The sequence below is a fragment of the Trichomonas vaginalis genome, chromosome III, assembly GCF_026262505.1.
Source record: "Trichomonas vaginalis G3 chromosome III, whole genome shotgun sequence".
Lineage (NCBI taxonomy): Eukaryota > Parabasalia > Trichomonadida > Trichomonadidae > Trichomonas > Trichomonas vaginalis.
The window spans coordinates 4802968-4829205 of NC_067205.1; the positions used below are offsets into that span (position 1 = coordinate 4802968).

Here is a 26238-nt window from a genome sequence, read left to right on the forward strand (position 1 = left end):
TCTTATAGAACCACTATATAATAGTCTAGCAGATATACTATCCCAGTCTATATATTCTGCTTTTTTCAAAACCTCTCTCACAATATTTTTCTTATCTAATGGTATACGTTCCATCTTACCTATAGGTATCTTTTCTTTTAACTCTTTCAATATATTGTTTGTGTCTGGAATATGTTTGAGACGGTCCATATAGTTGTCGAAGTCATTGCATATAATCTTTGAGTCTGGGAATATTATATGACATAAATGGGATATATAGAAACTTCCACCGAACAAATCTACAAATGTTAGACCATTCGGTAGTTTCTTAAGTTCTCTCAATATAATATCTTTACATCTACTCTTATTTCCAAAGAACGGTAACGGCGGTTTTGTAAAATTCATTTATATATAATAATAAAAATGTTTTTACCTGAAAAGTGACAGAAAAGTGACAAAACATGTACGATGAAGAAGTCTTGACAAAGCATATACGTTCATGTTTGACAAAGCATATACGAAGAAATCATGAAAATAACTGAGGTGAGAAAAGAGGTGAAAAAACAGGTGAGATCTCACCACTTCACCTAAAATATATTTTTGGTCCTTTACACTCATTACGAAGAAGTCTTGACAAAACATGTACGATGAAGAAGTCTTGACAAAGCATATACGATGAAGAAGTCTTGAAAATTCAAGAGGTTAGAAAAGAGGTTAGAAAAGAGGTTAGATCTAACCTTCTACCCTAAACATTATTTTTTGGTCCTTTACACTCATTACGAAGAAGTCTTGACAAAACATGTACGATGAAGAAGTCTTGACAAAGCATATACGATGAAGAAGTCTTGACAAAACATTTACGATGAAGAAGTCTTGACAAAACATGTACGATGAAGAAGTTTCGACAAAACATTTACGATGAAGAAGTCTTGACAAAACATTTACGATGAAGAAGTCTTGACAAAACATTTACGATGAAATCATGAAAATTCATGAGGTGAGAAAACAGGTGAGAAAACAGGTGAGATCTCACCTCTTCACCTAAAATATATTTTTTGGTCCTTTACACTCATTACGAAGAAGTCTTGACAAAACATGAAAACATATATAATTTGTGAAAAGTGAAACAAAAAGTATCACCGGCTGGGGTTCGGTCCTCCTCTTGGGTCTTGGGAAAAATTTCTTATGGGCTAGAAGGGGCGCAGCCCCTGGAAGCCCTCCGAATATAACTTCATTTATACTAATCATCTTCAGGGCTAGAAGGCACGAAGTGCCTGGAAGCCCCACTACCTTTTTTTTTTTTTTTATTATTAGATGATCGTTTTTATGTAACAAAAGATAATTTTCAGATCGTTTTTAGTGACGCCAAAGCCCTTTCAAAATTTTAAAATTCGCTGGCGTCTCGACTTAACCGCTCAATGTTGAGAAGTTTACATCATGACGCCACGGTGACGCCAATTCCAACCATAACCCAGAAGATTCTATTTTTAGAATATTTTTGAGATACTTTCATAGAGAATATTTTCCTTATGACTACAATTGTATTCTAATTGATTTTGAAGTGTAAAATATGAATTAATTCTTTGCGCCTTCAGGGTGCCCTATAGACGATAGACCACTCTCAGAAAAGCACTTTTAAGGCTATTAAAATAAGTACCTAGAATCCGGATAATCCATACATTCGAGTTCTAATAAGGTTATTTTTGTGATGTTTACATTATCGTTATAGAGCACCTTTAAAAAATGCCAACAAAAATTTTTATAAAAAATACCAAAAAGTGACATAAAATGTTTTGATTGTCAATTTCAAGGGATTTAATCCCTTGATAAACATAATGACATTGTAACTTTAATTATACATTCTTTATACTTAAATAATATTATGCTCATATTAAAAGAAAACTATTCTTTGTGTACTAAACAGGGTTTTATACCTAATTATTTCAAATATTTTTATCAATTATATAAAAATGAAACACTTATTGAGACTATTCTTCGATTCTGGTCCAAGTATTGATACTTGGACACTTTTTTATGAGAATTCAGTTATCACCAAAAATCACACTGAAAATGAAATATTAAGTCCAACTGTATCAGGAAATTATTATGTTACAACATGTTTATTCAATGGAATTAATGATATTGTTGTCTATATAGACAAAGGTGATCAAACAAAACTTCTTATTTCTATTTCTGGATTCAATGGCACAAAAACTCCATCTTTTACAGTTTATTCTGAAAAAGGAAGTTGTGTTATCTATCAAACATGTGCCACAAAATCTATACAAACACGTCATAGTGAAGGGGTATTTTTATGTTCATATATAGATCAATCAAATACAAACAACAAAAACATTTTTGAAGATTCAACAGTCTTTGATTGTGGATATTCAATAGATATAGGATATTCAATTAATCATTTAGAATACGGAAATCTTAGTTATTCACGAAATAACATAACAAATAACAAATGTTTTAGAGATGTTTCATTTGACATTTGGTCAAATCAGAAATACAACATCAGTCAATCATCTTTCATTGATAATAAAGCAAGTCGTGCATGTTTTTGGATTAAATTCAGTGGTACTCATCAATTTTATTTATGTAATATCATTAGAAACAATGTTAATACAAATATTTTTTTTTAGAAGCGGCAACAGTTACATTGGAATCTTGTTCAATCAAAAATAATAATTGTCGACAAACATTTTATATTCATTCATCGCCAAGTTTAGCTACAATCATTAATTGTGATTATGAATTACATTCAGCAAATAATGTAGTGGTACAAAATCCAATAAACAATTTTTACAACGAATTATCACATCTTTCTACAGGACTTTGTGAAGCAGCAATTAAAATTGAAAATAATTTGGAAAAAGAAAATGACATAAAAAAATTCAACCAAATGAAAAATTTTTGCATCTCCCAATATTTAATCCTCTACCAACATAATCATTTTCTTTTTATGTCTCATATTTTAACATTTTCATTTTTATCACTGACTTCATAAATAAACTGCTTTCCAAAATCTATATGAAAAGATTCCCTTCTAACCAAATATTTCCATTCCAGATATCTAAATATGTTACGTTCAAAAAGTTTATCTGAATGAGATTGTTCTTTATTGAAGTGAATTTTTTTTCCTCCCCAAATTATTTGAAATTGAAATGTTCATTCAGTGAAATTAATCAAAAAAATTCACATGTTAGCCATGTTTGATTTTAGCAATTCTTCCCTCATTTTAAGGGTGCACTTACTACTTATCGACTTGCTCTCATAATGTCAATATATCTTTTGTCTAATAATAAATATAATGTCAAAATATGGTTCATCATCTATATTAGGTACTATATATAGTGAATTATAATATCTTTTTCCCGACATATTAAATTTTGATCATAGCTATGTCTAGCTTAGTTCGAAATATCCTCTAGGTATAGTTTCAAGATCCGATCAAAAAAAAAGACAAAAGTGTTGTACTGCATGCAAATTTTCCGATAAAGAGACAAAATACAAAAAAGTGACAGAAAATTTTTTAAAAAATTCGTTTAATAATTCAAAAAATTGCCAAAAATTCAAATGAAGCGAATCGATGAGGAACAGTGAACGCGCACAACCGTTTCCAGGGAGTATGGATGCTACTCTCGTTCCAAATCGAATCGCTCCATTTGGATGAGGCTTAAAGTTGCTAAATTTGGTCTAATTGTGAAAGACCAAATTTGGCAAAGAAAGCAAAGGACAACGGCGAGATCAGACAGCAGAATAGGCCGCTGCTTTCTGCCGCCTTTGCTGCCCTTTGTTTTCAGGAGAAGCTTCGGCTGAATAACATAGTTATTCAGCCGAAAGTTCTCTTATAACAAGGTACTGCAGAGCGCTACAGGCCATATACTCCCAATATACCGCCTGCAACGCCCTGCAGTGCCTTGTTTTGTCGCTAAGTTTGGTTATCATTTCCCAATCAGACCAAACTTAGCGACGAAAGCGAAGGATAACAGCGACTTTGAACAGCAGGATAAGCACCTGCTGTCAGTCGCCGTTATCCTTCGCAGTTTACTCGAAAGCTGGGAAACTTTCTTTGAATAAGTTATCATTTGAAGAAAGTTTCCCAGCTTTCTAGTAGAAACTAAAGGCTGTGGGGCACTAATCATATGATCAGTGCCTCACAGCCTTTAGTTTCTTATATAAAATGAGAAAGCTTGCTCGCAATTGTTCCGCATTGCGAGCAAGTTTTCTCATTTCAACGGAGAAATTGCTCCTTATGAGGTATACAGTATGAATATATACCTCATGAGGAGCAATTCCTCCTAGATAGCTGGGAAACTTTCTTTGAATAAGTTATCATTTGAAGAAAGTTTCCCAGCTATCTGGTAGAAACTAAAGGCTGTGGGGCACTAATATATAATCAGTGCTCCACAGCCTTTGGTTTCTTAAAAAAAAGAGAAAACTTGCTCGCAATTGTTCTGCATTGTGAGCAAGTTTTCTCATTTCAACGAGGAATTTACTCCTTATGAGGTACATAATATGAATACGTACCTCATAAGGAGCAAATCCAATCAGATAGCTGAGAAACTTTCTTTGAATAAGTTATCATTTCAAGAAAGTTTCCCAGCTTTCTAGTAGAAACTAAAGGCTGTGGGGCACTAATCATATGATCAGTGCCTCACAGCCTTTAGTTTCTTATATAAAATGAGAAAGCTTGCTCGCAATTGTTCCGCATTGCGAGCAAGTTTTCTCATTTCAACGGAGAAATTGCTCCTTATGAGGTATACAGTGGGAAATTTTGCATATGGTAAAGTATTGAATTTTGGAGCTTTTTTATCTCTAACCTATTTGTATGCATCATATTTTTCTCGAAATGCCTGAATTGAAAATAAAAAAAAATCTAAACGTTCAATGGACTCTTTACCTGCATTTGCTCGTGTTCTGAAACAAAGACAAATGAAAACGGACCAGACCATTGATGAAAAGGATTCATATCGCGTTTCTAATAAGGATTATTCACAATATGATTCAGATTCGCAAATTTCTATTTTAGAAGATTCAGTTTCAAATATACCTGCAAAAAAACAGAAGAAAAATAAAAACATCGACATTGATATTGAAAGTTGTCTTCGATCAGTTAGCGAAATGGAATCTACTGACCAATTATACGAATTACAAAAGATGATTAAGAAATTAGAACAAGAAAATTCGACTCTACGAAAAGAAAATCGCCAGATAGTCGAATACAAACAACAAATTGAAATCGAACGCGAAGTTTCTACTCATTATTCAGATTCTCTTCACGAAACTCAAAATTTACTTGAAAGTGAACGTCAGATCAATGAAAATCTGAAAGAACGTGTTGCACAACTCGAACAAATACTTGCAGGAAAAGAATCTATGACAGAAGCAAAAACATCAATGGCAATGAAACTTCAAGAAGAATATGATCATGTTACAAAAGATTATCAGCGAATACTAGATCTCTACAACAAGATGGTTGTTCAATTAAGAGAAGCTCGAAACAGGATTAGTGAACTTGAGGCAGAATTAGACAATTCTAAGAACAACTCATTTGGGAAAGATAATATTTCGAAAAAGAATACATATGAACCATTCAACTACGAAGATTATATGCGACCTAAAACAAATACAAAATATTTTGATGATTTTAATGACTTTGGTAAACCATTTGAACAACAATCAGATATTCCTGCTATAAAACCTTATGTTCCACCTAATTCTTACGATCCACCACAAATTCCTGTTGAACAAAAACGAGATTTCAATGATAACTTTGTTGAACAACAAAAATCTCCTCCAAATCAAACACTTCAACCAAAGAAAGCTGCATTAGTTGACAATATACACTTTGGGGTGCCAGAACCTACTGATACTGATGACTTTGATGTCAGTGGAATGTCTAAATTTGAACTTGAGAACTTATTAAGTTCATTGCAAGCAGAGAAGATGGAGACAGAGCGTATTTTGGCATTGGCACCTAAACAAGGTATATCAAAGTCAAGAGTTTTACGAGAAAAAGAAGAATTAGCTGATAAAGCAGATTTATTAGAGAAAAAGATTGCGAAAGTAAAGCGCGAAATGCGCAAACTATAAGTAAAATTGTTTGTTATTTATCATTTATTCAAAATCATCCACAAATAAGAAAATATATTTTTTAATCCAAAAAAAAATGAATTTGAGTTTTAAAATATCTGAAAGTAAAATAGTATCATGTATTATTTTTGAAGAGTTTCATGATAAATAAACTTTATTTGTATATTAACAAAATTTAACTGAAAACAATGAGATCATCACAGGTCTTAGGAGTACTAGATGGAGTAAGATTACCATTAACTAATGCGCGTTGCTGCTTGAGATGATTCTCTTCCATTGCGGCTATTTCTTTTCTTTGTCTCTCAAGCAATGCCTGGTATTCAGGATCGTTTATTATTTCATCATCTGAGCTATCTAATAGATCAGGCTCTGATGTAACGTTATCAAATGAATCTACTTTTGGAATAGACATATTGGCACCATTCTGCGCCTTAATTATCTGTGTCTGTATTAAGTTTTTCACTTCTTCTCTTTCTGGATCTGATAATGAGCATTCTTTGGCTAATTCTGAAACAATTTCATCGATATTATCAGTTCTTGTATCAAAAGGGAAGTCTATTTTGAGATCTACGTTATCCCTGTGAATTGTAAGATGTATTGTGACAACACTAATAAGACTACTGCTTGTAGTCATTTATAAAGGGAAGTAATAAATAAATATTCAAACAAACTTTCTCAAAAATTGAATACCAAAAGGTTAGTTTCCGCATCAAAAATACGTAATTTTATTGTATTCAGACTGAATAATGAAATATTGTTTTTCGATTTTAAAATTTTTTTCATGTTCTGATTTGGCTTTCTTACCGCAAAGATCGGTAAAGAATCGATAAGTTAGTATATTGCGTGTTATGTGTATGTGATCAACTTTTAAGCTTAAACTTCTCTTAATTTTAGTTTTTTTATCGAGAAATCGAAACAATTTGATTAATATCGAAAGTAAATCCTCAATTCTCTGGAAAACAAAAGTATCATATTGATTAAATATGAATTCCAATATGAATTATATGAAACACTATTTGAATTACTTTAAATCAAATAGAATGAAGAATCATATCAAATTGAGTGTTACCGTATTTAGATTTTGAATTTTGTTAGCATTGAAAGCAATATGGAAGTTAGATGCTAAAGAAAAGATTGCATGAAATCCGAGTACATAAAATTGGGTTCAAAAAAACATATTAACACTTAGTGAGATGGATAACATCTGGCTTATAAGAAATCTCTTCTAGCCAAGGAAAATTTACTGATATTTTTGATTATCAAAGATGGAATTCAAACCCTTGACTTAATGAAGCTTCAAATTGAGTGATTTTTTCATTTAAAGCAATATACTAAGCATCTACTTTTTAAATGGAGTAAACTGAAAGCATAGTTTGCTATTGTCTAAATTCTATTGCTCAATTAGCCGAAATTTATCTAGCTTTTTTCCTTATTAGGATAAACTTACATAAACAATGATAATTGCAGCAATTGCAGCTAATAATTCAAATTGTTGATTTTCAATTCAATACGAACAGGATTAAATGAAAGCAATATACGAAAAACAATACTGTGTAATCGTCATAATTTATAATTTTTGATAGTTTATCAGGGCAATGAATGAATTTAAGTCACAAACAATGAGAAATGAAATATAGTTTTCATTTAAACGTAGATAAAACTGAAACATGGAGTAACTATAATAATACTTACAGTTTACAAGGACAATAAATCAATAACTCTTCATGCCAATATTAATTAACGATCAAAGGCATGTAGTTATTCTTATTGATCTTAAATAATAAACTACCGCAATATATAATATTAATTGATATATTGAAGGGAGAGGAGTTGCAGAGTATGAATTTCTCTGTGGTATAAGCTGTGGTACTTGTTGTGGAATGTATGTTTGGGGAACAACTTGCCCATAATCAGGTACAATATTTACCATGGTAATAGGACTTTGTTGAACCTGCTGGGTATGATGTTGAGGTCTTGAAGCTGTTCTCTCAATCATTCTTTGCAGGCGACAACAGTGAGTTCTGACGCATGCTGCTGTTCTGCCTGGAAAATGTGTTGAGATAAAAGCCCATTTGGTGCCATATTGTCTGTACAATGTAAGCAAAAGTTCTTCATCTTGTGGAGTCCACTCAGCAAGATTAGCTGTTGGAGAAAGGTAATGATTCCAACGATCTCTACATTGTCGAGATGATCGTCCTTTCAAATATTTTGCAACATTGGGCCATGAGCTTGTTCCAACTTGATCCACGATCTCTTTAAGCTTTTTATCTTCTTCGGGAGTAAACTTGACGTGGCTTGATTTTTCATGAGTCTTCTTGTGAGCTTTGTTATCTTCCATGTAAATTTATGAATCTGTAAATTATGTATAACTAATAAATGCATGATGAGCACATTTGCAGTTTTATACTGTATAAAAGAATAATTCTTATCTTTATCGAACAAAAGGTCATAATGAGGAACTTGCTGATTTTTACAACCAGCAAAAAAATACAAACGTGTGAGAACTAAAAATGCGATTCAAGTTTTCAGATGCAAATCAAAAATGTAAAAAGGAAGCAATTTCTTTTAAATACACATTACTCTTTACGAAAGATACATTAAAATGAAGACATCCTTGGCGAAATTTAGATTATGATAAACACAAATATTATTACAAGTCTTAATATACTCATTGGAGTAAATGTAAGTGATATTATCTTGCTGAAATATTGTATTAGAAAATGTTGCATCTCTGAAAATAAGTTTCCCTTGGTTGTATTTTCTAAAAGCTGTAATATTTGACAAAACTTCACAATTGCTGAAGCATGCAGTTTGAAATGACTTAACTGACTCTGGAACAACAAGGTACTTTAAGTACTTAAGATAGCAGAACCCACCATACAGTACTTGAGTTACTGTATTAGGAATGGTGTAAAAACTTTGGTTTTTGGAGGCAGGAAAATGAATCAAAAATGACATGTTTCTCGAGAAAAGGACTCCGTCTATTGAGCAGTAATTGTTGTTTTCTTCATCGACATCAATTTGCATTAAAGTTTGTAATGAATCAAAGGAGTTTGCTTTGTAAAGAGTGCCTATATTTTTTGGAAGATAAATGTATTGTATTTTCGTGCCATAAAACGGCTCATCTCCAAGCTCTAACATTGATTCTGGAAGAGTGATATTAATAAGATTTGAAAAACGAGAGAAGCAATACTTCGGAATAAATGTAAATCCTTTGTCAATTGTAATATTGTAATAATTTTCGGGGTTTGTAACTGAGCTAGGTATCTCAACTGTTGTACTTGAGTCGAATTCAATAAAAAGACTCTCTGTTATTTATGGAGAAATTTTAGTTCATAACTTTATATTTTAAGGTTAATACAAAATTTTTGCAAAGGTTTATGTTCTTACTTGATGAATAAATCTTTAAAACGAAAAATATCTTAGATTACAAATTGTCAGCTTTGATAATCCTTTCTATCATGAACTTATTTTTTTTTCAATACTAAGCAACAGTTTAAAAAAATCGAAATTCTCAGAAAAAATGAGCGGAAATATAAAATTTTACATTTTTATGAGTTTTTAAAAATACTCTGATATAAGTGGTTTATATATATGATGTCATTTTGCCAAATTTATATCTGAATTTTCTATCAAAAAATTCTATGCAATGTATCAAAAATTGAAATATCATTGAACTATGTCGGATCATTAAAAAATCATTATCAGTCTCCTTGGAATATGGATAATCCGTATTCTCAATAATACTTAAAAATACTGAATTTTTTCAAACTTTGTTGAAATTTCTTTTACGAAATGAGAATTCTAAGTAGAAAGCAGCATCTTTAATTCCAGCAGAAAATAAATAACTATAAATTTTGAAACTTCTTTATAAAAAAATTATATTTTACAATAGCAAGTAGAAATACAGTAATCGGATCTAAAAAATTATAAGAAATTTTCCTCAATTGATAGTTGTTGCGGTTCAAAATTAGAATCGAAAGACATTTGTGAGTTATCATATGTAAAATCAATTGAATCAAAAGCAATGCCGTGATGAATTTCACCAACTACTGTGGGTGGTGAGCGCTTAGCATGAGATACTGAAAGTATGTTCTTTGAATCCTTGCGCATCAGCACAATCCATCTATTTTTAATATTTACGTCTGTCCTGTTTTGGAAATAAGAGGAAATTTCAACCCACTTTGGTCCCAATTCATAATATTTCATCCTTAGAAGATTATCTTCATCTTCTGTCCAAGGGGTATTTCTCACTGATGGGCTGAGATAATGTTTCCAGCGTTCTCTGCATTGTCTAACGGATCTACCTGGAAGCTCTTTCGCAATGGCATTAAAGTTGTTGGCTGTGTATTTCTGAACTAATTGAATTAACTTTGCGTCTTCTTCTTTTGTGAATTGGGACCTAACTTTACTATGGACATTTTGGTTGAGGAAGTATGTCCTTAATAGCTCCTTTTCATGGTCTGAAAGTTTAGCCAAAAGGAGTTGTAGCTCGTCTTCCATAATAATGAACTTTAAATTTCAATTCCTCACAATCTGACCTGCTCGCTTCAGAAATATTGAATGTGTGTAAATTGATAAATAATAAAATTAATAAACAATAAATGATATTTAAAATTTTTTTGTGATTTCCGAAATTGAAATAAAATATTTTGTGATCTTATTTCACTATTTATGTTCTCATACAGCATATATGACATTTTTCAATTAAATAGTTTCAACCAAAAATTTCTGGCAAACAATTATAAAAATAGTTTTTGACAAAAAAATTAATTTTTGACAAAAAAAATTTTGATCAAATGTATCTGCATTTTTCACATCATAGTGCTGAATTTCTACATGCTTAATCATTACAATTCATTTAATGATTCATTTTGTGATTGTTGATAATGAATCTCAATTGTCAGTTCTAAATTTTTCATTCTATTTTTATTTGAATTCCATCAATAGATAATAATGTTAGGTTTTGATATTAGAGTGGATATCTATCTATTTAGAAATATTTCAATCTCTTTATCTTATCATTTTTGATAAAAAAGATCAAAATCTTTAAAATTAAGATATGAATTTTTAATAGTTTATCATATGAATATCAACTATAGACATAGATAAGTAATGATATTTGATTTTTCAAATCCTGGATATAGGAAATTTTTCCGATTCTGAATCATTATTATTTTAAATTTTATGTACCCTTCTGAATCTTGATTGCATCATGTTGTCAAATCCATATTATAAATGAATAAATATTAAATAGTGAATTTCAGATTAAATTTCAATCACTTCCAAACTACTTTTTTTTTCTATAATTAGAACAGAATAATATGCAAATTCTCTGAAAGTTTAGTATTTAAATTCAATTGATATCTAATTATAAAAAGCAAATTTTGACAAAAAAACGACGTTGTACAAAATTTTGAGAGACAGAACTTTTCTCCATCTAATTTTAAAAGTGCATATTCAAAATAATTGAATGACAATTTTTAATAAAAAAAACTTCCAAATAAGCAATACCCCTTTAAGGGTGCACACGAGAGGATCATGTAAACTTCAGAATTTAGAACCTTATTTTTAGGCATTATCTTGGCTACCTATTTAGGCTCGAAAAGCAAAAAATATCAAAAAATACAACTTGACTCCATTATGACCCTTTCATGGAGGTAGTTTTTCTCCGCTAGTATTTTCCCTTTGAATCTCTTTACAATTCGAAATCAAATTCAAAACTCAGTAGAAGAAAGGAAGAATCGACTTACTCCGGTTGTAATACGAATAAATACATATATTTAATTATTTTTATTTACATAATAATTGTTTGAAGCTCATATTCCAACAAATTTTTAAATAAAAACATTAAAATGTTGAAAATGTTCATATATTTTAATAGGGTTTTGGCACTTTATTGAGGAATTACTACATACATAGTCGAACTGAACTTGATATTTTGAAATTTAAATTATTTATCAAAATTAAAATTTAACTTGAAATTCTGTCCTGAAATTTATTAGAAACAATCTAAGTTTGATAGTGTTACAAATAATGAAACATGTGTGCACTATAAATTCGGGCAAAATTAAATTAAAAAAATATTAAATATCTTTTCAAAATTTCAAAAATTTAACAAGTGAATTCAATATCCTCTAGACAAAGTTTATGTCTACTATTATTTTGGGTATGAGTGATTATCAATATCAAAAATTAATCAAGAATTAATCATTTCAAAAAATATCTAAAAAATTAGAATAAATAATTATATTAGTGAAAAGGTATTTTCTCTTCATATTGTTAACAATCCAATATTCGATTTATTTTTGTAAAACATTGAAAATCATTATCAAAATTTCTAAATCATCAATTTAAGCCTATTAAATTCTCCTTTTTTATAATGAAATAGATGTTGCATGATTACTTGATTAAGTCTGATTCTTGTGCAAGGGAAATTATAGTTTTATTATAACATCATTGCAATTTCATCAAAAAAAAAGTAAAATCTTGTAAATGGGCTTTTGGATTTAAACATTCTTTCTCCAGCTCCTCGAAATTCATAGAATTGATCCGTAATATGAAAATTGATCTGAATTATCCTTATTTTTTGAATACAACGGGCGTGAATAATCGTTTAGATATCAAATGGAAATAATGTAAAAAATTCATAACCCTTAGAGTATCAAGCTATTAACGATATTTTAAAAAAAAAAAAAAAAAAAAAAAAAAAAAAAAAGGTAGTGGGGCTTCCAGGCACTTCGTGCCTTCTAGCCCTGAAGATGTTTAGTATAAATGAAGTCTTAGAGGACAAACATGACTATGAGTTTTGATATGACAAGATAGAATATGAGAGAGGTCCTATAAACCGGAGAAAGTGTTATATAAACATCTGTCATATTACTCAGAATATTATACAGAATTCAATAAAAATATATTTTAGGTGAAGAGGTGAGATTTCACCTGTTTTTTCACCTCATTTTTCACCTCTTGAATTTTCATGAATTTCATCGTAAAGACTTTGTCAAGATTTCATCGTAAAGACTTTGTCAAGATTTCATCGTAAAGACTTTGTCAAAACTTCATCGTAAAGACTTTGTCAAAACTTCATCGTAAAGACTTTGTCAAGATTTCTTCGTAAAGACTTTGTCAAGATTTCTTCGTAAAGACTTTGTCAAAACTTCATCGTAATGAGCGTAAATCAGACAAAAATATATTTTAGGGTAGAAGGGTATATCTACCCCGTTTTCTACCCTCTTTTCTACCCCATATGTACTTACTGAAAAAGTATGTGTTCCATCTGTCATTTTACTCAGAATTTTACACCAAAAATAATGTTTAGGTGAAGAGGTGAGATTTCACCTGTTTTTTCACCTAATTTTTCACCTCGTGAATTTTCATGAAATTTACACCAAAAATAATGTTTAGGTGAAGAGGTGAGATTTCACCTGTTTTTTCACCTCTTTTCTCACCTCTTGAATTTTCATGAAATTTACACCAAAAATAATGTTTAGGTGAAGAGGTGAGATTTCACCTGTTTTTTTCACCTAATTTTTCACCCTCTTGAATTTTCATGAAATTTACACCAAAATATACTACTAGGGTCATTTACGAAGAAATCTCAACAAAGTCTTTACGATGAAATCTTGACAAAGTCTTTACGAAGAAATCTCAACAAAGTCTTTACGAAGAAATCTCAACAAAACATAGACAAGAAAGTTCATGAGAAATTAGATGAAGAAGTCTTAACAAAGTCTTTACGAAGAAATTCATGAAAATTCAAGAGGTGAGAAATGAGGTGAAAAAAGAGGTGAAATCTCACCTCTTCACCTAAAATATATTTTTGGGTCATTTACGAAGAAATCTCAACAAAGTCTTTACGAAGAAATCTCAACAAAGTCTTTACGAAGAAGTCACAATAAAGTCTTTACGAAGAAGTCACAATAAACATCTGTCAAAAGCCTCTTTTTAACTTCACTTAAAATGCCACGTAAGCTACGTAAGAATATACGTAAGAGGAAGAGAGCATTGAAACATCCAATAGTAAAACTGACACCACAACAACAGTTGCAACAACAAATGCTGAATGACCCCACTATGTTGCAACAAATGTCAAGCAATCCTATGCTTTTAAACCGAGTTGTTGGTGCACAGAGTGGAGGTTTAAGAGCGGCACTTTTAGCGAAAATGGCAGGCTATGGTGGAGCTGCAGACGGAACAGCCTATAACCCTCAAAGTCAAATGAATTTGAGTTCACTCAAAAATCAAATAACAGATGTCAAAAAGTCAAACATAGACATACAGAAACAAATAAGTGAAAACGAAAAGAAACTAGAATATGACAGACACACAAAGAAACTCAATGAGTTAAACGTAGAGAAAAAGAAGAAAGAAGAACAACTGAAAGAACTAAGTACAGAGGAATATGCGAAAAAAGTGTCAGAAAAAGCAGCAGAAGTAGCAAAAATGGAACAAGATGTCATAAATTTGAAAAACCATACTACTCAATATAAAGTACTGAAAGATGAAGAAATAAAACAAAAGCCCTGAGACATATATGGATAGCGATGAGTATAAAAAAGAAGTTGAAGCAAATGTAAAGGCAGAAAAACTTTTACAGTTGCAAAACCAAACCGTACAGTATGAAAACTTAGCACAAGAAAGTAAAAATAACGACGCAGCCATGCAAAAGGCAATGAAAAGCGCAGAATATATAAAAGCTAATAATGACTGGTTAGATGCCCAAGCCAACGCTAAAGCAGCCCAACTCATAGGGTCAATAAGGACAAAAATACAAGCGGATGAAGACAGTTCAAATGAAGCTTTAACAAATGCTGACTTTAAGAACGCTTTCGAAGCTCTTCATAGTAAGGTGAAACAAGTGAACGACTTCTCATCTGGAAAGAAACTGAAGTCTGAAGGTTTCGACAAAGAGTTAAAAGAAGTAGCACAAAATATGACGAAAATAACAGATGCAGCAACGAGACAGGCAGTTCAAAGTGCCTATGACGCCGTTAGAGCAACTGTTGTGAAAAGTCAAGAAAAAGAGTTACAACAGACCAAAACAGACCTAGTAAATGCTTTCTTAAAAACGAAAAGTCAGGTAGGACATTACGCTGCAGATGGAACATATGTGCCAGCTGGTGGAACTTATATACCACCAAACCCTCCAAGAGAAGCACCTGCACCAGGACTACCTAGAACATTTACATCGTCACATGGACACAGACACAGGCATGCACAACAACCAGCACAACAAACCACCTCCACAACCAGCACAACAACCAACACAACAACCAGCACAGCAACCAACAGTTCAAAACCCTGCACAACAACAACCACAAACAGAGCAAGGACATAAAAGAAGTAGAGAACAAGGAAACCAAGAATTCTTAAAAATGCTTAAAGAAGAGTGTGGTTTCCCAGATACTGTTGACTTTAGTGACAGATATAAAGAAGCTATTGGAAAGTTCAAGGATGGAAATACTGACCCGAACCTATTTAGCTTTATGGCTCAGCACCAAAACGGATATAATCTCAAACCTGGAAAATACAAGCTCGCTAAGGGATATGATTTAATAGCATATCATCCAAATGACATGGATGAATTTACTCCGAGATATTTGATGTCAGAGCTAAATGACAATTCAACTTTCGTCATGAAACGCGTAAAAAATAGAGACGGAACGAAAGAACAAAAGCTTATGAATGCGGATGACGTAGATAGGGAAATTGTTGAAAACGGTCTCGGAATATATGAAATGCCAGCAGATGAGGTACAAGAAACTCCACAGGAAGAAGTTCAGATACAACCAGACATGGAAGAAATAGTTCAGCAACAACAGCTAGAAGAGCCTGAAGGAAACGAACAAGTCCTTCCTTTGGAAACTAACTTCACAGAACTAGATGAAGATTTGGAACAGCCGAAAAATCTTGACCCTCAACAAGAGTATGCGGAGAATATGGAATATTTCCAAGAGTCTAAAAAAAAATTCGGCTGACATAGTAGAAGAATATCGAAAAATGTTTGCCGACATACAAAAGACTCCAACATCAGATGAAAATATCCAGCATAGAATGGAAGAACTGAAAAAAAATGTACACAAATACAACAACCCTTTTTACTTACGAGCATTTAACGTTCAATCTTTGGATGAACTCGGTGAAAATAAAAGGTTAAATTTCAAGAAAACATATAGAAATGAAACATTGTTTAAAGTTCATTCAGAACCTAACCAAGATGGAAACAAACCTACTTTTGTTTCTGCAGACGATGGAACTACAATGAGATGGGGTCATAAAGCTAATCCGGATAGGTGGTTCATAAACTTACAACCACAATTCCAAGAAGTTGTAGACGCAATGGAAGTCAATGGTGAACGAGATATAGCTGGTATTTTAAGCGCGGCTTTAATGCCATTGAAAGATATGAAACATGCAGATATTTTGGACCAGTATGAAATGAACATGGCTGATGGAAATATAACACCTGACGTTCTAGAACATTTATCTCAAAGAACTACACAGAACCATAGAGATGGTATATTTGGTGAAGAGTTTAGAAAGACAGTTAGGGAGAGAGAAGGAAGAGAACCTATTGTACATGACCTTGCAAATGAAAGTTTGCAAAATGTCATAAAAACTTACTTTGCAGACAATGAACTGAGAAGGGATGAATATTTAAGAAAACTCAAATTGACAGTACCAAATGAAATGTTAGTATTGAAAAAACATGTTCCTTGACAAAATAAAACCAACTACAGAAATAAACGACGCAAGACTGAAAGATTGGGTAAAAGCTTTCCCATTCACAAAAGATATAGTTGGTAACATGGAAAGAAAACCAGAATGGCTACAAAACATATATTTGGAAACGAGCATATTCCATATGGACAGGCACTGTTTGAAGAGCTTGAACGGAAACTCAGGAAAGAGTCATGCAAACAATACGCGAAGACTCAAATACAGACTATGACAAACTCTTTCTAGGATATAGGTTACCTGAGATGGGCGACCAGAGCCAAAAGGCAAAAAGGGCATGGAAAATTTGCAACATACTAGATGAACATAATGCAAAGATGCAACAACTTGAAGCAGAGGGCAATGAAGGAAAAAGAAGAGTTAAAAACTCAGTCAGGAAGAAAGTAAAGCTTGGTCCACGTGGTTCTATTATGACATATAAATCCAACTATTCTATATTTTTACTCATATGAAATGTACGCCGCTCAGAATATAACGCCAACAGTTTTGGATGCTATGAATGGAAATGTTTCCGAATGGTATAACGAATGCGACAATGCCATTAGAAGGTCAGAAATAGTTCCTGGAACTTACGAATATACAACTGCTGTTTCTTATGGAAACGTAGGTGAGTTTGGAGAAGGTTCTTCAACAACAGTAGATATTGCTTGCGACAGGTTTCATATAATTTCTATTGACAACTCTTTCTTATACGTGGAACAAGACATTGAAATAAAACCTTCTGCCAAGTTGTCTGACAAGAAAGGTTGCAATGGAATTTTCTATGTCGGATACCAATATGCTCCAGAAGTTTTCATGGGATATAAGATATATTCTAACTCTGACTTAGTTCAAACAGTAACATGGGCAAACTATGAATGGTTCGCTTTGAGAAACTCAGTACAACCACAAGCTAGAGAACAAACAGACCAGTATGCAACTATTGAGAAAATAAGAAGACTTGACCCTAACGTTCCAGGAGTTTATGTTAACCTTTCTGGACAAACTGCAGCAGCAGTAACCAAAGTAAAACTGAAACTTAGAGTTCCTTTGTCATCTTTCCTCATCTTCAGGTTTTTAAGATACTTGCCAAACTGGGCAGGAAAAATTTCTATCGAACTTACTCCAAGCAAAAATATACTTAGTCATTGCACCAACACAAGACCCATTCACTCTTACAGAAGTAGTGGGAACAAATAAAATGTCATTCGCCGACTTTTGCAAAAACAAAGTTGACTTAGACTTTGGTTTCTCAAACCTCAACACTGAAGTAAACTTTATTTCAATGCTGCTGGAGATGCTTGGGACCCAGTAAGTTCACATGCGAAAAATTTGAATGCAAGAGAATAGAAAGCAGACTTGCAGTCTATATGTTGGACCCAGATATTTCAAATGCTTTAGCTGCCAAATATATTGCAGTTCCACTTATGTTCCCTATACACCAAATATCTGTCAAAGACTTTGCAGGTGAAGTTGGAAACCAAAGTGCTGACCCAGGTGCAAGAACAGATATTGCTTTAACAACTGCAATGAAACATGCAGATACTATGTTTGTACTGTTCAGACGAACTATAAATTGACTATTCTTGTTTCTACAACCCCGGTATTAAATATCATATAAACATAGATGGCAAATATTATCCAAGAGAAGAATATTCTACAGTTGAGGATATGAGGTCATACAACTTGACATTAGATGCTATGAACTTTAACAACAACTTCACAACAACCATTAACCCTGAAATGCAAAGTTCTATTATGCCATATGTGAAAGTATGGACTCATACAGGAGGTCAAAAAACTCAATATACAAATGGAGACCGTTCAAACTTTTGGCTTGGCATTCCATTTGCTGACTCAGAAGACTTTATGGGTGGTATTTCAACTGTTGGTACAGTTCAAATACAATATACTGGTGACAAGAGACGGTCCAGATGAACTGAGAGCAAAGAAGTTTTACAAAACCAATAGCACTTTTCACGGAAGATGCTCTTTTGAAGATTCGTTCATGAAACCTGCTGGGGCTCCTCAGATTGGCATAACGACAGCTTCCATCGAGCAGATTTTGGCAGCAGGTCAGTAAGTTGTTCTTGAACTGACTTCTCTCCGTCAAATATTGACAGTACGCCAGTTTTGACATAAAATTGTATTATAAACTTACCTTTAGAAATATCGGTCAGTTTTGTTGTTATATTTTTGTCTGCTTCAAGAAACTTTCACCATTTCAGTTATACCAACTTTTCTTTGCTTTATGAAAATATTTTGGTTCAGCAAAGATGCTATTCTATAAACATTTTCCATTGTTTGTGTAAAGAACTATTCTGTCAATGTATTTGTATTGTTTGTGAGTATAAACTTTGTTCTGCTCATTCAATAAGATATCCGAATACGTCCATCTTTTATTCTAAGTAAAATGTCATTTCCGAAAAATAGAAGCGTAAGTGTTTCAAAAGGTTTAATGGCGGTGGCAGATGTGAAGTTAAATTCACCCAACTCAAACAAACAGTCAAAGTGTTGTTGTCAATGTCAAAGAAGAAGATGTTGAAGTGGGGAAACCATACGAAGACCAAGATGGTATAAACAATTGTTCCTGTAAAAGAACAACCAACATACCCTGAAGTTAGCAGAGACTTAAGTTCTGTTGCAGATATTCGAAACGACTACCAACAACTGAAAAACAAACTTCAAAACTCAGGAGAAGATTTGTCAAGCTTTAGGTATAATGTTAAACTTGGTCGAACACAACCCTGTAAAGTGAACTCATATGTCATTGCACCTCATGAAGTTTTGAAAGAACTATTGAAACTTTTGACAGAGGCAGACGAATAAACATCAAAGAAATAGAACCCGACGTTAGTTGCTGTGGTGTTTCATATAATGTCATTGACAAGATATACGTTATGAAAGGAGGTGAAACGTTGAACTTAAAATATAGTTTCCCAGACGTTATAAAAATATTTGACGACCACAACATTTCATTAAAATTTATTTGCTAAGTAAAATGGCAGAAGACATAATGGTTTATACTATTACGACTAAAAACCCTGAGTCATATAATTCTATAACAACAAACTTACAAAGTCCTCAAGGACGATATTGTAAACTAACCTTAAACACAATGACGACTAAAGCCTGTTTTGCTCTTTTGACACCAGAAGACTTTATTGTTGTGAATGGTAAAAAATACTCCTTTGAAGATACTTACTCAGATATACCACCAACAGGTTTTGTTGACTTATTTAATACTTTACGTACGAGTGTAACATGTGCTGCAACTAGAGCAGGTTTCATTATGTTTGGATGTCCGACTGAGTTTACTATAAACGATATGAGCTATAATACAAAACTTATTTCTGGTTTTTACTACCAACAGTTTCCTATAACAGGAAAAGGTGTCATACAAGGAATGTCTATTCCATTGACATTAAGCACACCAATCTTATATATTGTTTCAAACTTAGGTTCAAAGTGTTATTCGAATGTCGACAGAAACTATTATGACCAAAAGATACTTATGCGTATAAACAATACTTTCTCTGCTGGTTTGCCTATTGTTCATTCGAATGCAGAATTTTCAACCTTAGTGAACTCAAACACTTTGGCAAGTATAACGTTGACATTAGTTGACGCAAACTTTGTTCCTGTAAAACTTTTATGTCCTATGTATTTGTCAATGACGGCAGAAAGTTTCGAATTGGAAGATGCAACTGGTGAAAGTATTGTACTACAAGAACAACTTCAACAACAAATAGCTCAAGAACAACAAATGCAACAAATGGAACAAACAAAGTCAAGAATAAAAAAAAATATTTTTTTTATTTTATAAAAATGTACAGAATAGATGTTTCAGATTTTTATGACTTCCAAGCATTCAGAAATATGTGTCCATTTCGAGACTATAACAAAGCAGTCGAGAATTTGAAACGTTTAGTCATTTATGTTGACTCTGCCCCAGAATGTTATGTCATGAAAGAATGGGATGTTGTCTTTAACAAACCAAGAGCAACAATAGTGTCTGAACAAGAATGTAGACAGAAACTTAAGAAAAAAAAGTCGTACAAGTTGGTATGAAGATGTTAGATGCTTGGGATATCTTATTGTCAAAGTTAGAAGATTTTTCAGTTCGAGGTATAAAGTTCTATACACCTTCTCCAAACTTCTATTCTATCTTCACTGGATATAAATACGAACAAGTAGAATGGAAAGAAAATGTTATAGAAGCTTGGTTAGACCATGTCAAAGAAATTATATGCAATGGAAACGAAAAGGTTTATGAGTATATCTTATGTTGGTTTGCAAACATCTTACAACATCCAAGTGCTAAAAATGAAACTGCTCTCATTATAATTGGAAAACAAGGAACTGGTAAGAACACTTTCTTTACAGATATTTTGTGCAAACTGTTAGAAGGTTATTCGAATCCGAATATGACAAACTTAGAAAACATCTGTGGCAAGTTTAACTCCTCAATAGAGAATATGAAACTTATAGTATGTAACGAACTTCAAAGTATAGATACAACAAAAGTTTTGAACTCAGATGCTTTGAAGAGTCTTATAACAGACAAAGTTGGAGTTGTTGAAAGAAAATATAAAGACCAAAGAGTTTGTGAAAATGTTGCAAACTTCATTATGGTTTCAAACAATGCTGTTCCGATGAAGTTAGAAAGTTCTGACAGAAGATATGTAGTTGTCAGAACGTCAGATTCTCATATGCAAGATACAGAATATTTTGACGACTTAGCAGAAACTTTGACATCTGACTTTTACAACCACTTGTTCTCATATTTTATGACATTAGATATTTCTAAGTTCAATCCAAGACAAATTCCATATACCGAAGAGAGACAAACATTGTTAGAAGCAAACAAGAGTGTATATGAACTGTTTATAGATGAGACTAACTTTGAGTGTTTAGATGAAAGGTCATTGTACGATGAATATAAACAATATTGTCAAGAATATGGTTATATGGCAGCGTCTAAACGAACATTCTTGGCAAATGTCAAAAATCTTTTAGACATACAGAACGGCGTATATACAAAGAAAAATTTTTCTGAGTAAATTTAAAAAAAAATATTTTTTTATCCGATAGAAAAGATGGCAAAATTCATCTCAGTAAATAAGTACATGACAGAAGTCAAAGATAAGTTAGCTCCATTCGCATATTTGAATGTTTACTTCTATAATTTTGAAAAGTCTACATTTGACAAAGTTTGGAACATTGCACCAGTTAAGTTTGCTGTTGTTAGAAAAAGTGGTGCAACTTTTGAAGACTTAGACATAGAAGGTTTGTTAACAGTCAAAGAAAGTTTTGACAGAAGGTTTTCAAACCTTAAAGAAGGCAAAGCATACAAACTTGTTATACCTTATGAACCAAAGAAAGCAGACGACTATGAATATTATGAGTCTAAGATAGTTGAAGTTCAAGGTAAATTGGGTAAAAAGATTTTAGAGTCTAAACCAGTGTTTGCTCCTAAAGAGGAAGAGAACATTGACATTGACCCAGAAATGTTCTAAAAATAAAATTTTATTTTTACATGTCAAATTTCTTTTTCTCTGGAACTGGTTCAGGTTCTTTCTTCTCTTCTTCTACTTTCTTTTCTTTCTTCTCTTCTACTTTCTTCTCTTTCTTTTCTCTCTTCTTCTTTTCTGGTGGAGTTATGTCAAATTTCTCCGAACCATATTTATGTAAAAGTTCTTTGTCCTTTAATAGCTCATCTATTCTGTTTTCTATTTCATCTTCAAGAACAGCGCATGTGTCTTCTTTGCATTCTAAGAACTTTTGTTGGACTTCATCTTTCCAATCGGCGTCATCTCTGTCAACAAGTCTGTCATTGACAAATTTTAAGACTGCTCTTTGTAATGTTTTATGGTTCTTGTCATATTCCCAGAAACAGAACTTTAGAACAAATTCACCTTTCTTGTTTACACTATGTAAGATTTTATGGTCGACAGATGTTTTGCTGTCGAAAAGCTTGTCTCGAATATAGATAGCGAAATCGCTAGACATTTTCAAAAGATAAAAATTTTAATTTTTCTAAAAATATGTTAGAAAAAAAGTTTGCTGACATTGACAAGAAATTTGAGAATGTTTTAAATAAGAACAAGAGGAAGTTGGAAAATGCTCAGATAAAACCCATACATGACAAGTTCTTATTTGCTCAGAATGGTATAACAGGTCTAATCGCACCACCTGGGTCGGGTAAGACTTTCACTTATCTTAAAATGGCTGCACAACAACAAGAACTAGATGAGAAGAACCCATTCTATGAGTTAGTTGTTATTTGTAGTACTTCTGGTCAATTTGACCAAACCGTCAATTCGTTCAAAGATATTATAAAAAAGTCTAAGTTAGTATGTATAAAAGACTCTGAGTTGTTAGATTGGATAAAGAAGTACCAAAGAAGAGTTTTGAAGTACAATGCTATAAATGAGTATATAAATTCGAAGTTTAAAGACCCAAATGAGGAAATGCAGAGAATATTAGAGAAGAAACACTTCAGAAACAAACAGAAAGAGATAGAATACATTTCGAAGAAATTGCAATCTTACGATTGGAAGACTTACCCTCACAGATGTCTTCTTATCTTAGACGACTTTGCATCTCATCCTTTGTTAAAGAATAGAGAACAAGACATGTGTCGAATTCTTAAGAAGCTCAGACACTTTAACATCTCAGTTGTCATTTGTGTACAGACAGCCAAGAGTTTAAGTAAGGATGTTAAAAGAATACTTACTGACATTGTACTTTTCCCCGGATTGTCCGAAGACGATTTCATGGAACTTATGAAAGAGTCCATGGCAGGTAAGTTTGACAGACATGAACTATGGGGGAGGTACAAAGTCATACAAGACCCTCATACTTCTTTCAGAATTCATATCTACGCGAACAAAGTTCAAATTGTAAAAAGTCAAGCTTGAAAAATCTAAGTGTTTTAGTCTTAGTAAGTCTGTTGTGGTGCTGGGTCTGTCGGTTCTTCTGGCTTTGGGGCTGTCGGTTGGTGGTACGTCGGACATTCGTTTGTGTCCTGTCGGATGGAAGAGTTCTTCCTGTCTGATGGAAGAGTTCTTCCTGTCGGATGGAAGGACTTTTCCTGTCGGATGGAAGGACTTTTCCAGTTGGAAGGAAGGACTTTTCCAGTTGTCGGGAAAATATTTTTCTGTCGGATGGAAAAACTTTTTCTGTCGTTCGACCAAAAAGTTCTCAATTTTCGAAAATTTGAATGGTTTACGGACGAACAACTGGAAAAATTTTTCCAGTTGTCAAGAAAATATTTTCCTGTCTGATGGAAGAGTTCTTCCAGTTGTCGGGAAAAACTTTTTCTGTCGGATGCAAGAGTTCTTCCTGTCGGAAGGAAGGACTCGGAATGTTGGAAGGAAGGACTCGGACAAGACAATTTACCTTATAGAGCTACCTGAGCCATCTTTGGTGTCAAGCGTAAAAATAAAGAGTGCAATTTACTCTGCTTGTTTGAAGTTGTCAAAATACTCTGTTATTTTTTCCTTTAACAATGGCAAATCTTCTTTGAAGGTAAGAATTGTACAACCTTTAATATCATAGTGTGTTTGAGGTAACGTATCTTGAACTATTTGTTTCACATCTTCATTTGGTGTCATTGAAATCGGTAAGTTTTCGCGATAGAACCAATTTCTGTCAGATTTGTAAATCTTAGCAAGGTCGTAAAAGCTTTTGTTGTTTCTTCTGACTAAATGCAACATAACCATATCTCTGTCTTCTTCATTTTCCATCTCTTCAGTATAAATCATATACTTATAGTTCTTTTCCTTTCCTTTTGGTACCGAACGTGGTATTCTTTTCTGAATGCTTTTGTCTTTTGCTTCAATGACTTCATCTTTTGCATGAAGTTTCTTTTCCATCTCTTCACGTTCTTGTCTGTGAATTTCGTCAAGAAGTTTGTAAACATGCCAAGCATAACGAGGCGAAGCCCACATTGCAACTGCATTTACAAGAAGTCTATGTACATAATATCCTCTTAAATTTATTGGCAAATTTTTACGATTTTCATGTGTTTTATGCAAGACCGAAAAAGTTCGGTCTAGAGAAATTTCACTCAAAAGTTCTTGTGTGCTTTGGTTTTTGAACCAGTCGTCTGCGTGTTTAGTGTCTGGAGCAAAACAAGCCGTCAAAATACTTTGCATTTGGTACATATCGTCTTTGACCGAACGAATTAGACGCAATTGTTTGTTATATTGTATCCATTCATATTCTTCATTTATAGCTTCATGGACTATAACTGTTGTTGTGTTCTCTGTTGTTGACATATCTGTCTTTACATACAAAATAAAAAAATAAATAAAAATAAAACTAACTTTATTTTTTTTAAGTTTGGTCATCCTTCACGGTATGACAAATATACTATATTTTACTTAAAAATATGCAAGCGGCTCATAGCTCAGTGGTATGGGCTACCTCGTTAAAGGCGTCGAAGACCTCGGTTCAAATCCCGATTCGCGCAGGTTTTTTTCCTTTTATGCAGTGAAATTTCATGTACATAGGTTACTTTGGTGTTAGACCCTAGTGAAGAAAATAGAACGATATAAGTTTACATTTGTAAAGTTGGACGATAAAAATCTCTGCTACTGTCAGTAAAAGTACTGCTACTGTCAGTAAAAGTACTGCTACTGTCAGTAAAAGTACTGCTACTGTCAGAAAAAGTACTGCTACTGTCAGTAAAAGTACTGCTAATGTCAGTAAAAAGGAAAATTTGAGAGGGTTTTCGACGATAAAGTACTGCTACTGTCAGTAAAAGTACTGCTACTGTCAGTAAAAGTACTGCTACTGTCAGTAAAAGTACTGCTACTGTCAGTAGCAGTACTGCTAGGAGCAGAGATTTTTATCGTTGTGGTCCGACGGTTAAGCCACAGACGAATGTCCGACGTCCCACCAACCGAGTCCAATCTCAAACCAGAGGAACCTAAAGCACCAGCCCCTGCACCTCAGTTCCAGCAATTCCAATCTCAATCCAAATTACTACCAATTTCCACCTCAAGGTTACTACCAATTTCCACTACAAGGCTTCCCGAACTACCCTCCTCAGCCTATGCCTTACTTCCCCAACCCTTGGATGTTCCAGCAATTCCAATCTCAATCCAAATCGAAGAGAGACCAAGAGTTCGAAGAAGGTCTGAACCGTTTACGCAAAGATTATGCCACAGCTCCAATTGAGAGAAAGTTGTTCCCGGACCAAAAATATATTTTAGGTGAAGAGGTGACATCTCACCCGTTTTCTCACCTGTTTTCTCACCTCTTGAATTTTCATGATTTCATCGTAAATGTTTTGTCAAGACTTCTTCGTATATGCTTTGTCAAGACTTCTTCGTAAATGTTTTGTCAAGACTTCATCGTAATGAGCGTAAATCAGACAAAAATATATTTTAGGTGAAGAGGTGACATCTCACCCGTTTTCTCACCTGT

At 32.9% G+C, this 26238-nt stretch overlaps 12 protein-coding genes and 1 pseudogene across 13 annotated transcripts, besides 2 other annotated features; 8 read left to right on the forward strand and 5 right to left on the reverse strand.

Moving 5' to 3' along the window:
• The first annotated feature begins 1573 nt into the window (after positions 1-1573).
• Positions 1574-1714: a mobile genetic element.
• Positions 1715-4875: 3161 nt separating this feature from the next.
• Positions 4876-6081, forward strand: TVAGG3_0642930 (nucleotidyltransferases domain 2 domain-containing protein; the record flags this gene model as incomplete). The annotated part of the gene is made up of 1 exon (XM_001310553.1): positions 4876-6081. The coding sequence occupies one exon, from the start codon at positions 4876-4878 to the stop codon at positions 6079-6081; it is 1206 nt and encodes a 401-aa protein (XP_001310554.1).
• A 175-nt stretch (positions 6082-6256) lies between these two features.
• Positions 6257-6715, reverse strand: TVAGG3_0642940 (uncharacterized protein; the record flags this gene model as incomplete). Its single annotated transcript, XM_001310554.1, has 1 exon — positions 6257-6715. One exon carries the CDS (start codon positions 6713-6715, stop codon positions 6257-6259), a length of 459 nt encoding a protein of 152 aa, XP_001310555.1.
• A 1110-nt stretch (positions 6716-7825) lies between these two features.
• On the reverse strand, positions 7826-9082 carry TVAGG3_0642950 (RNA polymerase II transcription regulator recruiting protein; the record flags this gene model as incomplete). Its single annotated transcript, XM_001310555.2, has 1 exon — positions 7826-8419. The coding sequence occupies one exon, from the start codon at positions 8417-8419 to the stop codon at positions 7826-7828; it is 594 nt and encodes a 197-aa protein (XP_001310556.1).
• An 822-nt stretch (positions 9083-9904) lies between these two features.
• Positions 9905-10584, reverse strand: TVAGG3_0642960 (RNA polymerase II transcription regulator recruiting protein; the record flags this gene model as incomplete). Its single annotated transcript, XM_001310556.2, has 1 exon — positions 10009-10584. The coding sequence occupies one exon, from the start codon at positions 10582-10584 to the stop codon at positions 10009-10011; it is 576 nt and encodes a 191-aa protein (XP_001310557.1).
• A 2185-nt stretch (positions 10585-12769) lies between these two features.
• Positions 12770-26238: part of a mobile genetic element that runs on past the window's edge.
• TVAGG3_0642980 (protein of unknown function, DUF4106 family) lies at positions 14044-14337 on the forward strand (the record flags this gene model as incomplete). The annotated part of the gene is made up of 1 exon (XM_051241345.1): positions 14044-14337. A coding segment is annotated over one exon (294 nt), but the record flags the coding sequence as incomplete, so codon positions are not given.
• TVAGG3_0642990 (protein of unknown function, DUF4106 family) lies at positions 15570-16061 on the forward strand (the record flags this gene model as incomplete). The annotated part of the gene is made up of 1 exon (XM_051241346.1): positions 15570-16061. One exon carries the CDS (start codon positions 15570-15572, stop codon positions 16059-16061), a length of 492 nt encoding a protein of 163 aa, XP_051087933.1.
• On the forward strand, positions 21228-21863 carry TVAGG3_0643000 (uncharacterized protein; the record flags this gene model as incomplete). Its single annotated transcript, XM_051241347.1, has 1 exon — positions 21228-21863. One exon carries the CDS (start codon positions 21228-21230, stop codon positions 21861-21863), a length of 636 nt encoding a protein of 211 aa, XP_051087934.1.
• On the forward strand, positions 21900-22230 carry TVAGG3_0643010 (protein of unknown function, DUF4108 family; the record flags this gene model as incomplete). The annotated part of the gene is made up of 1 exon (XM_051241348.1): positions 21900-22230. A coding segment is annotated over one exon (331 nt), but the record flags the coding sequence as incomplete, so codon positions are not given.
• Positions 22336-22812, reverse strand: TVAGG3_0643020 (uncharacterized protein; the record flags this gene model as incomplete). Its single annotated transcript, XM_001297450.2, has 1 exon — positions 22336-22812. One exon carries the CDS (start codon positions 22810-22812, stop codon positions 22336-22338), a length of 477 nt encoding a protein of 158 aa, XP_001297451.2.
• Positions 22848-23052, forward strand: TVAGG3_0643030 (P-loop containing nucleoside triphosphate hydrolases family; the record flags this gene model as incomplete). Its single annotated transcript, XM_051241349.1, has 1 exon — positions 22848-23052. A coding segment is annotated over one exon (205 nt), but the record flags the coding sequence as incomplete, so codon positions are not given.
• On the forward strand, positions 23053-23723 carry TVAGG3_0643040 (annotated as a pseudogene). The gene has a single exon. A coding segment is annotated over exon 1 (671 nt).
• Positions 24261-25085, reverse strand: TVAGG3_0643050 (KilA, N-terminal/APSES-type HTH, DNA-binding family; the record flags this gene model as incomplete). The annotated part of the gene is made up of 1 exon (XM_001297452.1): positions 24261-25085. The coding sequence occupies one exon, from the start codon at positions 25083-25085 to the stop codon at positions 24261-24263; it is 825 nt and encodes a 274-aa protein (XP_001297453.1).
• On the forward strand, positions 25693-25989 carry TVAGG3_0643060 (uncharacterized protein; the record flags this gene model as incomplete). Its single annotated transcript, XM_001297453.1, has 1 exon — positions 25693-25989. The coding sequence occupies one exon, from the start codon at positions 25693-25695 to the stop codon at positions 25987-25989; it is 297 nt and encodes a 98-aa protein (XP_001297454.1).